Source organism: Cinclus cinclus, chromosome 4 (assembly GCF_963662255.1).
Source record: "Cinclus cinclus chromosome 4, bCinCin1.1, whole genome shotgun sequence".
Classification (NCBI taxonomy): domain Eukaryota; kingdom Metazoa; phylum Chordata; class Aves; order Passeriformes; family Cinclidae; genus Cinclus; species Cinclus cinclus.
The window spans coordinates 9,938,479-9,953,142 of record NC_085049.1 but is presented as its reverse complement, the minus strand read 5'-3'; the positions used below and the strand labels follow the sequence as shown (position 1 = coordinate 9,953,142).

At 38.3% G+C, this 14,664-nt stretch overlaps 2 protein-coding genes across 2 annotated transcripts in view; one reads left to right on the top strand and one right to left on the bottom strand.

Moving 5' to 3' along the window:
• FBXL13 (F-box and leucine rich repeat protein 13) overlaps positions 1–3,590 on the bottom strand; it is a 60,705-nt gene extending 57,115 nt beyond the window's left edge. Inside the window, 4 exon segments of the mRNA XM_062491560.1 lie at positions 390–457; positions 1,896–1,982; positions 1,984–2,025; positions 3,516–3,590. Coding sequence (XP_062347544.1) covers positions 390–457; positions 1,896–1,982; positions 1,984–2,025; positions 3,516–3,590 — 272 coding nt within the window.
• Positions 3,591–6,057: 2,467 nt separating this feature from the next.
• Positions 6,058–12,844, top strand: ARMC10 (armadillo repeat containing 10). The gene is made up of 6 exons (XM_062490820.1): positions 6,058–6,205; positions 7,332–7,477; positions 8,596–8,730; positions 10,013–10,189; positions 11,186–11,257; positions 12,474–12,844. Exons 1-6 carry the CDS (start codon positions 6,058–6,060, stop codon positions 12,723–12,725), a joined length of 930 nt encoding a protein of 309 aa, XP_062346804.1. The 3' UTR covers positions 12,726–12,844.
• The last annotated feature ends 1,820 nt before the right edge of the window (positions 12,845–14,664 follow it).

Below are 14,664 nucleotides of genomic sequence, written 5' to 3'. Positions count from 1 at the left end.
GAAAATTTGTATTACATAAAGTATGATCTTCCTAATCCCAAACACAGAAAACCAAAGAAAGAGCATAATAGAACACAGATTGTTTATTTTCAGACATAAATGGAAATTGTCCTTTTATTTCTGGGTATACCACCACACTTCTCACAAATAGAGCTGATTAAAGTACAGAAATGTCAGGTTTGGAACAGGAGTAAAGTCAGAACTGAGGAGTTTTAAAATGGAGTAACATTAGAGAAAACTAATACCAAATCTAAGTTTGCAACTCTCTTTATTGTTGTTGTGTTAAAACAAAAACTCGCTCCTCACGCAAAGGAACAACATAAATACTGCTTTGGTAAAAGATTTCTCCTATTACGTTCCTGAAGAATGCATAAAATACATATAATTGCCCAAAATAAAGCTTCATTAAGTTTCTACCATAAAAGTCCCATTCTTTTGCACACAATTCTTTAGTCATCTAGAAAATAATTTATGACAGTACACAAAGTAGTGCTGTTTTAGAAATATTTTGAGTCACACAAAAAAATACATCTTTTCTATGTTGATTGTTGCAAATTAAAGGACCTAATTTGATGTGATGAACATTCAAGTATAATTTTCTGTGTATAGCTAGAAGTACTTCACTACCAAATGACACTACTGTTTTTATACAAAGAAGTTAAAGAAAAAGTTTAATTAGCACACAAACCAGAACTAGTTTGTGTCCTCAAAAAAAAAGCTCAATAACTGAAATTCAGGCTTTCATCCCTCATATCCACTCTTTTATTGATCAGTTGTATTCAGGTATCTAACATAGTGAATATTTTAGTTATTCTTTGCAAAAACTCTTTCATGACCCATTGTTATGTCAGCCATTAGTCACATGATTCTAACTGCTATTTTAATAAACCTGTCTGAATTTCTACAGAACCAAAACTGTGTAAGACTGTGGGCTAAAAATATTAGTGTAAAATAAACTATGATCCTTCGAAAGTACAAAAAGCAATGGGACTCAGAAAATACTGGGGTTTATCTGATGTATTGTTCTTACTCCTAAGAAAATCTATGAGAGGATTTGACTGCAACAAGTTTGTATTTGTGTATATGTACTGTATAAACCAAGCATTCCACTTTTGGACTGATCTGAATACTAATTGAATAGTTAGCAAAAGAGGAAACAGCTGAAATGTAAATGCTGTGAGCTCAGGACAGATGTACTAACAGAAGACAAAATTGAGTACAGTTATACAGAGATAATCAAGAGAAAAATCCCGTCACACCACATGCCAATTTACTGACTCAATTGTTGAGTGAGTAGATCCAAAGATTAAGGATTTATTATTCACATCCCATTGAAAACTTAAACCAGAAAATTGCAGAGAATATTAAAGCCAGAAGTATCACATTATTTTCTAAGATTCCAGTATAAACAAAACTAAATCCTTATATTTTTTTATCTCGTGCTGTGCTGTCTTCATTTAAAAGGGTGGAAGAACACACAGAGAACAGAAAAAATGCAAAATACCTCACTTAATGATGCAGTGCTTGAAGGCCACATTCCTGGTTCATATAGATAAATGTACTGTGGACAGCAACGAAGTTAAAACAACTAACATCACCTCAGTTTTGATTACCACAAAACTAAAAGCTTCATATATCAACTAAACAAAGAGAAGCATTAAGTGGAGGCCATATTCATTAAATATTCTGTAGACAAAAAAAACCACAAACAACTAAAAACCCCAACACCCCCAAATCCACAGATATAAAAATAAAATATATTCTACGTTTTTAGAGATATTGTCTTACTGCTTTTGCAATATCATATGCCATCAGTATTTGCAAAAAGCAATATTATAATTTAAATTGCAGTCTACATAGCAGATGCTGTATTATAAACTACATAGCACACACACACACGGACAATAATTGAGTATGTACCATAAGAAAGTATCTAATCCCTTTGCCATTATTTCTCTGAGCTTTTCTTCTAAAAAATGGAGGTGTATCTTCTGGGTGAGAAATAAATGCACCACAAAGCAGCACCTGCAAAAAGAAACTGCAAATTAATTCCTTGTATTTATAGCAAAGTAGCATCTAGTTATGAAACTGCTGAAACAAACAACAGTTTATTTTACCAGAATCAAAGTTTACCACTTTACCAATCTTTTAAAGTACTGCAAAATAGAGACATTTCGTTTTATCAGTCCCCTTTCATTCAATTTTTAAAAGTAATATTGCATGTATCAGCATAATTCCATTGTAAGACTTCTAAATACTGAGTTTAGGATAGTAAAATAAATTGCATTCCTTTAGCAATTCCTACTAAGAAATTAATTGCTTTTAACATGTATTAAAATAAAAGAATATATATAAGATTGGATAATTTTATTTACTTATAAGAAACAGAATCTAAAACAAGTTTAGTACTTGGAGGTAAAAAGTACATTGAATGGAAAGCTGGGCAAAAACCAATACTGAAAACAAAATGCAGCTAAAAAATATTTCCTTTTCAGGATTGTTTTATACAATTTTACATTATCTTTTAGTAACAATGCACAATAACCAATGAACCATTTTTTCTCATTTGTCCTTTAGCTATCTTCAGCTAAAAGACATGGATCATTTACTTTTGGACTTTGAGATCACATACAGCAAGAACATTCAAAGTATATTAAAGTATACGGGCAAATTGCAATTGTTTGAGTGAATATTTATTGGAAATTATAAACAAAAATTTCTTGTGCCTGGTAAAAGTGTCAAAACATGGCATGCAATACTACCTTCCTTTCAAGACGTAGCCTCTTGCTGTTAATAAATTAATGTGGAGCTTGTGCTTGAATCCTTTTCAGGAAGCATGGGGGGAGGACAAAGAAGAAGAGGAAGGCTCTAAATCAAACCTTTGCTGTGGACTAAGAGCAAAAGCCACACACGACATAGAGGTAAAAAAGGCACCCTGTCCAGCTGCCCCTCGCCCTGCAGAGCAGAGAGCAAGGCAGGCACGAGGGGACAGCTCGACAGGACTTCCATGCTCTAATCAGCACACCGTGTAGGAACAGAACCAGACCATAATGCAAATTGGAAGGGATCCCTGAAGGCAGTTGAACAGAAGTTTTTGGGATGCCCCATTATTGGAAGTGTTCAAAGTCAGGCTGGACAGTATTCTGAGATCAAGTGAAAGAAAGGTGTCCCTACTCATGGCAGGGTGGTCGCGCTAAATGCTTTTTGAAGGTTCCTTCCATCACAAACTGTTCAGTATTTCCATTAATCTAAGCCAAGACCAATAAGAAAAGGTGAAGATAAAATTAAAGGCCACTGTCTTCTGTTTACATATCTGAATATTTACAACACTAGCCAACACAATTCCAACCTTAGCATCTTTTCAATCCTCTTGACAGAAATGTAATTTGCAAGGTGTAGCTGACGGCTGACTTTGTTAAAAATACATAAATGCATCACTCTTACCATTATAATTCATGTCATGCAATATTTTAAATAATAAACAGCTAAATTGTTTTTATCACAAATTTTCCTACCGGCAGATTCCCAAAGCCATTCCCATCACTGGTAAGCTGCTCCCTCTGCTGGATAAACCAGTATGTGACTGCCATATTTTATTTCGAGTACTGTTTGCCTTTTCATCCCCCTTTGTCAAAGAAACAGACTTCTTCTCCTCTGTTGTTCTGAAAATTCTCCAAAACAAGAAATCCAATCTAGCCAGTGATACACTGAAATGCAGTGCCTCTGTTTAACATTTGAGAATATTAATTAAGTAAGGAAGGTGTTGTAACACCTGGTCTTGCAACCCTCATTCAAGTACTCTTCAGTAATGTTTGGACTCGGTGTAAGACTGGAAACATTTGTGTCACTTATGCCAAGAAATTAAGTCTGTAAAAGTCTGGCTATTTCTATTACATTTCTACAAGTCTCTCTCAGCAATCTGAAGGAGTCCATCACCAATGTTTCCACACATTCTTCATAATATCACTTTAGCTATTTACCCTTCTTGGCAAAATGAATTTGGGTCCCAGGGCAGAAAAATCTTAGGCCAGGTCTTCATCTATATTTAATTATAACATTGTTAGAATTTTAACATAGCTACTGACTACAGTGAAGCTGTCAAGTTTGCCTGGCTTTTAACTAATACTTTCATTTTAAAAGTAAACCTGGATGAGAACAGACATAAATCAGACAGGAAGGAAATTCTCAGATCCAGCAGAGAGTCCTAAATTATTTGGACAAGATTTGGACTTCAGCTTGTTTGGACCATGTCCAAACCACAACCTCATCATAAAAAGACTCAGGCAAATGGCTATTTTAGAACTCTATATCCTTAACTTTGAGACTATGTGTACCAATGTTCAAAGGTCTCATCTTAGCTTTGATGTTCCTTAATAAAAGGATAAGTATAATCTAATTTATCTTCACACCAAGCATACTGTAACTTCATAAAGAAATTTAAAAATAACAAAATTAAATAAGAAATATGGCCAGATATCAGCGAGGAACAACCTCTAAGAAACAAGAAAAATAAGGAAAAAAATATCTTACATAGCGTAATTAACAGGTCTTTTAAAAAGAGTCTTCCTTTAATCTTATCCTTAATGCTTTCATTTTTAGTTCATTAAATTAATGCCACTGCTGCTATAATGCTGTTATAGCTATAATGCTATAACTTTGGGTTGGAAATGTAGATATGAGCTGGTTTTTAAGTGCTGAATCAAGAAATACACCTCATGCTGATACATCTTGTATTTTGTTCATCCGTGCTTAGAAGGCAAAGAATGATCTAGAGACAGGGTCCCAGGAGAAGTACTCAGTCTACATGGCAGCACTGCTTTGTAATTATTGTAAACGGCTCAAGATTTCTTTATTAGTATTTCCATGGAAATCCTGGCTGTAATAGCTGATTGCAAATGGGGTCTCTTTTGGCAGCTTGAACATATCAGGATATCTCTTAAATTTGTATTTGTGCATTGTGCCTTCTTTTTGTTTAAAGGAAACTGAAAAACAGATGCTGTGATTTTGGTTACAAGCAGAGGTGAACACGACAAACAGGGATGAAATATAGAAACACGGAGAATCACCTTAAAAATTCTGAGGGTGAACCTATCAACCCTGTTTCCCCCCCAGTCCTTCATGCTGTGCCAGTTTTACTCTGACATTTTATGGAAGTCTATTTATTTACTTCCGTGCTAACAAGAATACCTAATCCACCAGTACCTGAAGCGTGATCCAGTGTTATTTTTACGACTGACAGGCCATTAGAAAATACGGATTGCACTCACTGCACTCATGAGGAAGGAATTACACGGCTGGAATCTAGAGGTTCTTCTGCAATTAACACTGAAAGTAGTTAAACGTATCAGGGGAAACGCCAGCGCAGTTCACCGGGCTCGTCTTCATCTCCATCCTCATTTTAACAGATTATAAAGCAGAATTGCTCCGTTCCATCTTGTTTCTGTTCTTAAAAGTTTTCATAAATCGTTTGAAGCAGAACGAGCGGAACAACATCATGCCCCAGGCGAGCAGAGAGCAGTGGGAGCGCTATGAGATGCCCCGGCCCCCGCCGAGGGACACAACGAGCCGGGGCCAGGGCTCTGCTGAGGGGCGAGGGGCACCCTTCGTGAGGGAGGGCGGCGGGTGGCTCCCGGCTTCAGGTGTAACCGGGCACTTTGTGGGACACCCAGCGGCGGGGCGGAGGGCCAGGGCCGGGCACACGGCGCTCCCCCGCTTCGGGGAGGGTGTGCGCCCGCCAGGGGCTGCCATGGCGCAGCTCCGCCCTTCCCGCCAGGGGCCGCCTCCCCGAGCGGGAAGCCTGCTAGGAACGCGCTGCGGCACCGGGCCGGCTCGGGAGCGCGGGTCATTCCTTCCTGTAAAACAGAAACTGTATCGTATCCTCGTCACGCTGCGGCGGGGGCTCTTCCGCGCCCCGCACACGGAGCTTTGTGCTCGGCATCCCTGCCGCACCTGTGGCGTAGCCCCCGCGCCCGGTGCCCAAGGAAAGGGCAGAGCCGCGGCCGAGCCGTGCCGGATGGGGCGGTGGCTTCCGCGGGCGACGCAGCCGCGGCCGGGGCGATGTGGGAGCCGCGGGGCGCGGCGGTGAGGGCGGCGGCGGCGGCGGCGGCCCTGCTGCTCGGGACCGGCGCCTGCTACTGCCTGTGGCGGCGGGCGGCGGGCGGGCGGCGGGAGCGGCGAGCAGCGACCGGGCGGGGCCCGCCGGCAGGTGAGGGACAGGGCAGGGCAGGTGAGGGACAGGACAGGGCGGGCCTCGCCCCTCCGGAGCGCAGCGGGGCCGGGGGAAGCTCCGCGGGGCCCGGGGGTTTCCCAGCCCGCGGCCCTGCAGCGCTGCTCGGGGCCCGGAGGCGGCTCTGCGCCCTGCGAGAGGCGGTGCCACAGTCAAAGACCAGTTTTTTTTAATAGTCCCCCAAAGCGTACATCCGATAAGTGTTTACTTATGTTATTGCAGTTATTTGTGTTCCCCCTATAATTCAAAGCTAAACTGAGTTTAGATGAGGATGAAAAACGATTTTGTTTTTGAATTGAACTCTTGGATCATCGTAATTAACTTTTTTTTTTTTGGAGTACTGCGGTATTTGCATGGTCAGATGTTGCAAGTAAAACTGTGGAATTTAAAGCCTTGGTAGCTTCTCAGAAGTCATCTCGAGTAAACTATGACTAGACCAGCAGTCACAGATCAGGTCTCACGGCTCTTCAGCTGGCTAAGTAGTTCTGCCTCCAAGCTGGCTGAAAATGGCCTTTGGTGGTATTTGTTGCCCTTTTATAAAGGCCAGGTACTCTGTAACATCATCCTGACTCAGGAGCAGCCTTCTGTTGTTTTGAGTGATGCCATCCATGATCAGCAGTGTTCCTAACATTGTGGCTGTTATTTTGTCAAAGCACACTAGCAAAGTGTCATTACTATAATTTCTGGAAGTAGTAGTCTGGAAGTTCTGTTCCCTACCATGCCCAGACAGATTTCTACATTTCATTTCAGGGACACAAAAAAATTCCCCAAACCCCTCAAACCATGTTTCGTAAATATTCCTAATAATTTTGCAGAGAAAATTTGCTGTTGGTTAACCAGGAAGTAACACACCTCAACCTCTAATTGTGTGTTCCTTTTATTGTCCACTTTCAAAAGAGGTAATTAGAGGACTCAGGAAGAGGATGGAAATCTTAGTGTCATAAAACACAGTCTTTTTACCATGACATTATGGCTAGGCACAATGGTTGTTAGAACAGTATGTCCTACAACTGAGAGCTGAATTTCAGCTTTGCAAACATTAAATAGCAACTAAGTGAAATGTATCAAACTTCGTATCAAGTCTTTAACTTCTTAACATTAACAGACAGCAGTCCTCCAGTGTCAAACCCTACCATGGATGTGGATGCTCTACAGAAACTTATTCTTTTACTCCAGGCCACAGATGATCCATTAATTCAAGAGAAAGCTTTAATCACTCTCAGCAACAGTGCTGCCTTCTCTGTAAATCAAGTGAGTATTGTTTTGTAGAAAACAACAATGTCCAATGCCAGCCAGTCTGTCAGAGGAGAGCTGCTGTTTTGCTAAAAGAGTGACACTGGACTGAAAGCTAAGATAGTTTGGGCTCTAAAATCCATTTCATGTCTTGCCTTAGTTTCTGCTGGCCCAAATAATATAATCACCAGCTTCACAGAATTTATCAAATCATGTTTGGACCACTTGAAATCTGTACAGAGTCCTGTACTTCAAAGGTCCTGTATCTTTTGTTGCTTACAATTTCGTAATGTTAATGAAAGGGTTGAATACTAGGTTAAATACTTCCTGGTTCAGTCTAAAATTTAGTGAGATAAACTATATTTTTTTATCCCTCACAAAGTTGTGTGCTGTTTGCACATTAGCAATTTTACAGCTATTGAGGTATCTCCAGATCATTTGGACGTAGAATGTAGAAGACCTTTGAGCTGGATGCTGATTTTTATGCCTTTTTTTTAACCTCCAAGGTCCCACCCTTTTTGCTACTCATGACAGCCATCTATTCTGGCTTCTCAAAACTGCTTAGTATAAATCTAATAGAACAGAATGCAACTGGAATGACCAAAGCCCATTGGTCCATTTAAATTTTTAATAGCTATTTTTTTAAAAGACAGTTACAGTCTAAGTGAGAAAGATTAAAACAGTAATAAAAACAAATGTAATGGAAAAAGTTTCAAAACTTGTACTATAATAAATAATATGAAGCTTCATCCTGAAATTCTGTCCTGTTCAAGCAGGACTTTTAGGTACTGCAATCTGGCTCAGTTCTTCCATCAACTCATGATCCAGTAATTTCCTTTTATTCTTTATAATTTAAATGCTTTAAGCATGCTTTGCAGACCAGATTTTAAAAGCAAAGGTGATGTGTCATTGTCAAATAACAGCAACTAATACTTTTTGTTCCTATGCAGGAGCCTTCTTGGTTTCAGTAGAAGCAATAAAGCAGTATCTTCTAGCACTGTCTTTAAATAGAGCAATCAGTTCTGGAATTCTTTATTCATATACCTCATTTTTGTCAATATGGAGACTTTGAGGGAATGCTTCAGCATTTAAATTGATTTTTTAAAAAATCCTATTAAATATCTTCTATATTTCAGGATATAATCCGAAATTTGGATGGTCTTTCTGTTATTGGAGGCATGCTCTCCAACTGCGTTCCCAAAGTTAAAGAAAAAGCACTAAATGCACTTAGTAATTTGAGTATGAATATTAAAAATCAGGAAGAGATACAGGTAAGATTCTTAATGGGAAAAGCCAAAGTAACCGGGGCAAAGAGATAGTACAGGTCCTTCAGCATATTTGTTAAATACAAGCCAGGATGCCAAAATGCTTTGATGATAGACATACAAGTCAGCAGATCTGGATGATTGATCTGGATGATTTCTATCTGGATGATAGGAATGCATTACTTCCCTAACATTTTATTTATTTAAAATAAAAGACAGGAACCTATGCAGTTTGTGTTCAGCTTTCACAAAATACTGTTAATCAGAGACTGTGCTGCTAAGATTATGGCAAAATTATGTGAGGTAAGGTGATTTCCAAAAGTGCCTAGAACATTACCAGTGGCTGTTTAACAGAATGGATTGAAGATTGAACTTGCCAGGATTCCTTAGGTCAGGGAGAAGAAAAGAGTAATTGAGCCCCTGGGTTTGTATGTGACCAATTTTTCAGGTGATACTTCCATCTTAAAATAAGAGTGTGTATAAATAACAAGTTCCACTGGTAAATACAGTACATGCTATGGATATGAAAGGACTAAACATCAAGAAAAAAGAAATCTGTCTGATTAATCAGTACATCAAGAAGTGTCCAAGTGGTGAGCTGAGGCAGATTTGAAGACTTTTACTAATTTGTTTCAATAGCCTGATAAAGAGGTAGCATGACCGTAGGTGGTAGTTTGCAGCATCTTTAGCAATAGGCAATTTTTATTAAGTAGTGCTTGCCAATATTTGTCTAGGTGTATAACTAGAAAATAACTCCTTTGGTAAGAGTAAATTACTTTTTTTCTCAGTTAGGACTCCAAGATTCATAGTATACTGTCATCCAGAAGAGAAATTGGTAAAAATAATAGTTAATGTCAGTTGTCATCCCTGTTCCTACAGTGTGCTCCAGTAAATGGGCCATATGGTTGGGAGAAAGGATTTCATTTCAAAGCTTGTTCTTAGCTTGTTCTCAATATTTAAGATGTTAGTTACTTGTGATTTTTAAAACAACTCCTTAACACAGCTGTGTCTCTTATGAGATGGAGTCAAAACAATTTAAGTTTACAGAGCAAGTTACGTTTCAGGAAGATTAGTGAGCACAATGCTGTATGGTCTGCTTCTGTCATGGCACTAGAATGTTTGAAATATTCAAAACAAAAAGTTACTTGTTTCCAAGAACCTTCACCATTCAGCCAGCAGTGTTCAGGAAGCATTTGTTACTGTAGCTAGACCATTGGTACTATTTGTGACAGAAGATATGCTTTTATCTAAAACTGTTCTCTCTTTATTTCCTCCCCACTTTCCCCAGGTATTTATTACACAAATTTGTAGGACTGTTGAGTCAGCTCCCCTGAACTCTGATGTGCAGCTAGCTGGACTCAGGCTGTTGACAAATATGTCTGTTACCAATGACTACCACCAAAAGATGATAAAGTCAATTCCATGCTTCCTTCATTTGCTTTCAGAAGGAACTGAAAGGACACAGGTACTGGGTAGTGTTATTTTTACAAGCCATTTATGAGGCTGCTTTACTTACCTTGTTTTTTACTGTTTTTGTGAAATGGTTTAGATTGTGCCAAGAAAACCCAAGTATTTATTAACGACACAGATTTTATGCACTAAAATACAGATCTGTATTACTTTCACACTATAAACTCATAAAGGGGAAAGGGAACAGGATCATGGCAGTGTAACCGTCAGACTACAACTCTACCAAAGCAGTGCAGGGTGCACTGTGATTGCCCTGTGCCTTTGCCATAGCAACTCCAGAATTCTCTTCTGCTCTAAACATTGCTATTGCATCCAAGAGCAAGGAGAACCTGCATGGGAAAGGCTTCACTGACACATAAATCTCTGTAGGGAAACATGCCAAGCAGTGATCCTAGGTTATGGACTTTTGTTCCCTTATGCTTATGACACATCTGGCAACCTTAGTGAATGCAACTGGAAATTGTGCTTATTTGTGAATTATTGCATTACTAAAACGAGCTTCAGTTAGGGACCACACTCCGCTTTTATTAAGATGTTGTGGTACCATCAGTGTACAGGGTTGCTGTTTCAGATCACAACCAGTTTTCCAAAACACACATTTCCATTAAACATAACAGACCTATTGTACTTTAGCACAAGAAGTAATATGGCCTTTTCCTAGTGTTTAAAGACAAGCACAAAGGTGTATTTGTATATTCTTTGGATCATTTTAAATGTAGTACTTAACCATCTTCTTCATATTTTAAAAATATTCTGCATTTGGCCTACTGGGATTTGTTTATGGGTTTTGCATTATTTTCATGTTTAAGACAATCTGAATTTGCTTCTAAAATGTCTATATCCTGATTTTCCCTATATTAAAATACTCAAGATGTTAGTTAACCCATTCTACCTTTTCCTCCCCAAGTCAGCTTTTGACATTATTGATGCCCATTACAGCTGTACTTACTGTTTTGGAGTTTTTAATGAACTTGTACATTCCTCACTTCAGATTCAAGTTTTGAAAGTACTTGTGAACTTATCTGCAAACCCAGCCATGACAAGACATCTTCTCAGACCTCAGGTAAGGTTCTTGCTGCTTCATTTTCTTTTCAGGATATACATATTTGTGTAGCAGTTTAGGTATTGCATGCACTACAAGAATTTGAATGCATTGGAAATACATATGCAATTCCAGAATAAATTCTAGACACTGGTTGGTTAAAATAAGTAGCTAAGTGCACATTCTTTCACAGGCTGGCTTTATTCCAGAGAGCAGTGTATTACAGATACTGTATTTATAGAGGGAGAGGCACGGGGCCTGTACACTCTGAGACCCTTGGCTGTACTTCCTGTGTACCATTCCAAATAATCAATGATAACTTGCAGAAGCCTGTTCTAACCTTCCCTTTCCACCAAAGGGGTAATACCATGAACTTCAGTTTGTATCATGTAAAAGGAGCCCAAAATTTCATTTCCAGACACATGGTCAGTAAATAGGTTGAAAACCATCAAATAGAACCAGTATGTAAGTGATCCTTCTCAACTGCTGTTTCTATAGCCAATGTACTGGACTAAACCCAACAAAATTCTACTGCAATCCCCACCCCTTTATTCAAATGCAGCCATAAAACTGTTGCCTCTAAGTGCTCTAATTGAACTTTCCCTGTGCATATACTTATTTCTTCATGGAGAAATTTGTGTGACATTTGCTGTGCTGGCCTTGGCATGCAGATTTCTTTCAGTTTCATTTCCTCCCACCAAAATAGAGTCAGGGCCTGGAATGGTGCTGCATCCTTGTCCCCCACCCCAAACTAACTTATTTAAAATGTGCAATGGCTTTTACTTTTGAGCTATCTGCCATGGACAGAGCTAGTCTAGATAATGCTATCTTTTCATTATTCAAACAAGGTTAGGGTAGTTAAATATTCAGTTCTCTGTTAACTGCATCATTTTTTTCATTTATCGTATATGCTAACAAAAACATTCAGGGCAAAATCAACGTGGCTGAGAAGGAAAGCAGACCCTCCCTTCCAAATGGAAATTTTCCAGACAGACACATTTTGGAGATTGAAAATACAAAGTATTTATTAGCCTGTTGATACACTGGGCAGTCTTTTCTCGAGAGAAAATGTGCATACTGTGCAAGTTTCTGACAGGAGTTCCCAGCATATGAAGTTCTGGGATTCCCTACCATTTCTGGTTTAGATGCACATTTTTTTTCCATTTTCTGAAGTTTGTTTTAGTTATATATACTTATTGCTGTTGATTAAGTGTGGAATATTTCTTCAATATCCTAGGTGCCATCATTGGTGTTACTTTTTGACAACTGTATAAACAGAGATATTCTGGTTCGAGCCCTGGCATTTGCAGCAAACTTGAAAAAGAACATGAACAATGAAGAAGGCACCATGATTGAGGAATACAGTGAAGACTCAATTTTCTTCACACTCTGCAGGGACTCTTCCCCATTCACTCAGAGACTGGCATCTTTGCTGCATCACCCTGACACAGAAGTGAAAGAGCAAGTTGTGAGAATATTAACACAATAGTGTTGTTTTCTTAAAGCAGACTGACCTGATGAAAATACCTAATCTTGGCAATGCTATGCTAAAAAAGCCCACAAGTAAACAATACAACAACGATGGAGGAAAATAAACCCCCTAAATACTATCACTTTAATAGGCACAGATGAGTTACTACAAAAGAGAATGCATAACTACAAAATGCATTACTACAAAAGAGACCATAACATATTTTTTTACAAACAAGAGACAAAAATAGCTTAATTATTACCCATAAACCACTGCACCATTGCTACATTTACGCAATGGGGGAAAACTGTATAAAACATGAAAACATTCATAATGTAAAATAAACATTTTAAATGAATGGGTGAAGTGAATGAAAATATCTTTTGCAATGTCAAAAACTTTTTTTTTAAGTATTTACAGATGTTGAATAAATACCTCTTTACAGTTACGCATTAAAGATTTAGCAATTGGAGATCAGGCATTTATATTTTATTAATCTATGAAATTGGTACAGCTGAATCTTAAAAAATAATATTAAATAAAACCAATACTAAACTATCATTGGCTTCCTACAGAATTAGGAGCTTCAATGAAAGCTGCATGCTAAAGTCACCAAACCTAGGTTTTTTTCATCTTACCTGCATGGAATTTATTCTAAAACTCCATTCTTGGATGCTTAGTATATCCATTCCATTTAGCCAAACTGCAGTGCAATTGATCACAACTGTGAAAGGTTTCTAAACTTGAACAAAAACTGAAAAGATTTTATAGTGCTTTAAAAATGTAACTTTAGGGAGAGCAGACATACTTTAAAGAATATTTTGTTAGGAGTCAAAGATAATCTCCAACTTCAATTCAACAGTCTCATTTCTTACTTAAAAATTGTCTGACAAGAGCAGTATCATACATGTTTTTCAAAAAACTTCCAATGCTGTAGCAGCCTTTGAGCTTCCTTTCCTTGGGGATCTTTACTCCTTTTGTTTTTCTGCAACTGGAACATCACTGGAATGAGTGCTTCTGCAGAATAAGCCCCCATAAAGTTTTAGTCATCAATCCAGCATTAATTCAAAATGAAGTGGAATCCATACAAACATTGCTGTGAAAGAATCTGAACAGAGCTTCACTGACAGACAGAAAACATATTGGAAAATACTTCTAAAACCAAACTACTGACAAACTTCCACTACAGAGAAACTAAAAAAGGTGTTGGATGTAAAGGCTAGGAAAGTTTTCCACTTTGTTCCATTTTTAAGAGAACTGTATCACCTAAACTGTAACCAAGTGCTTCATCTTTCTGATTAAGTATACTCACTCCGCTCTCAAGAAAACATTACTATCTTCTCTTTCTGTAATGCAATAGATATTTATTTTCAGGTCACTTTGCAAATAGCTAAAACTGCAAGAAAAATATGACCTTGAAACTGTGACAGACCCATGCCCTAATCAATACAGGGGTAAAGCTACACATACCAAATTTATCCACATAGGTATATGCACCTAATGCAGCTGGAATACAGTTAAGGCAGAAATAGAAGTTGGCACAATTCCCAGTCAGAAACTTGACAATTGCTACATTGACAGTGAAATTCCTTTTCTCCTTCTCACTGCTCCTAAAACATGGTACAGTTTGTAATAAGCAAGTTATGCTACAATCACTTAATGTTTTGCAACGTTTTGTAGATTTAATGTTTTCTGCTACTGAATTTGACTAAGAAAAATAAAGACTAGGCCAGACACTTAAGAATTTACCCACTCTCCTAACAAGACATTAGGACCAGTCTGTTCTAGGTATAGCTGATACATGGTGTCTTCAGCTCAACAATGGAGATATCTAGATGTCCCTTTCCGTGTTCTCCGACCTAAAAATAAGTTTTTCAAATATGGTCTTTTTGACAGAGTTGATCTCTTAGCCCTTGCTTTGACAGCTGACAGAAACAAATGGCTTTTTCTAAAAATA

Coding starts and splice junctions, on each gene's coding strand:
- ARMC10 (XM_062490820.1), top strand. CDS start 6,058: ATGTGGGAGCCGCGGGGCGCGGCGGTGAGGGCGGCGGCGGCGGCGGCG. Junction 8,731..10,012: donor AAAATCAGGAAGAGATACAG/GTAAGATTCTTA, acceptor CACTTTCCCCAG/GTATTTATTACACAAATTTG. Junction 11,258..12,473: donor GACATCTTCTCAGACCTCAG/GTAAGGTTCTTG, acceptor TCAATATCCTAG/GTGCCATCATTGGTGTTACT.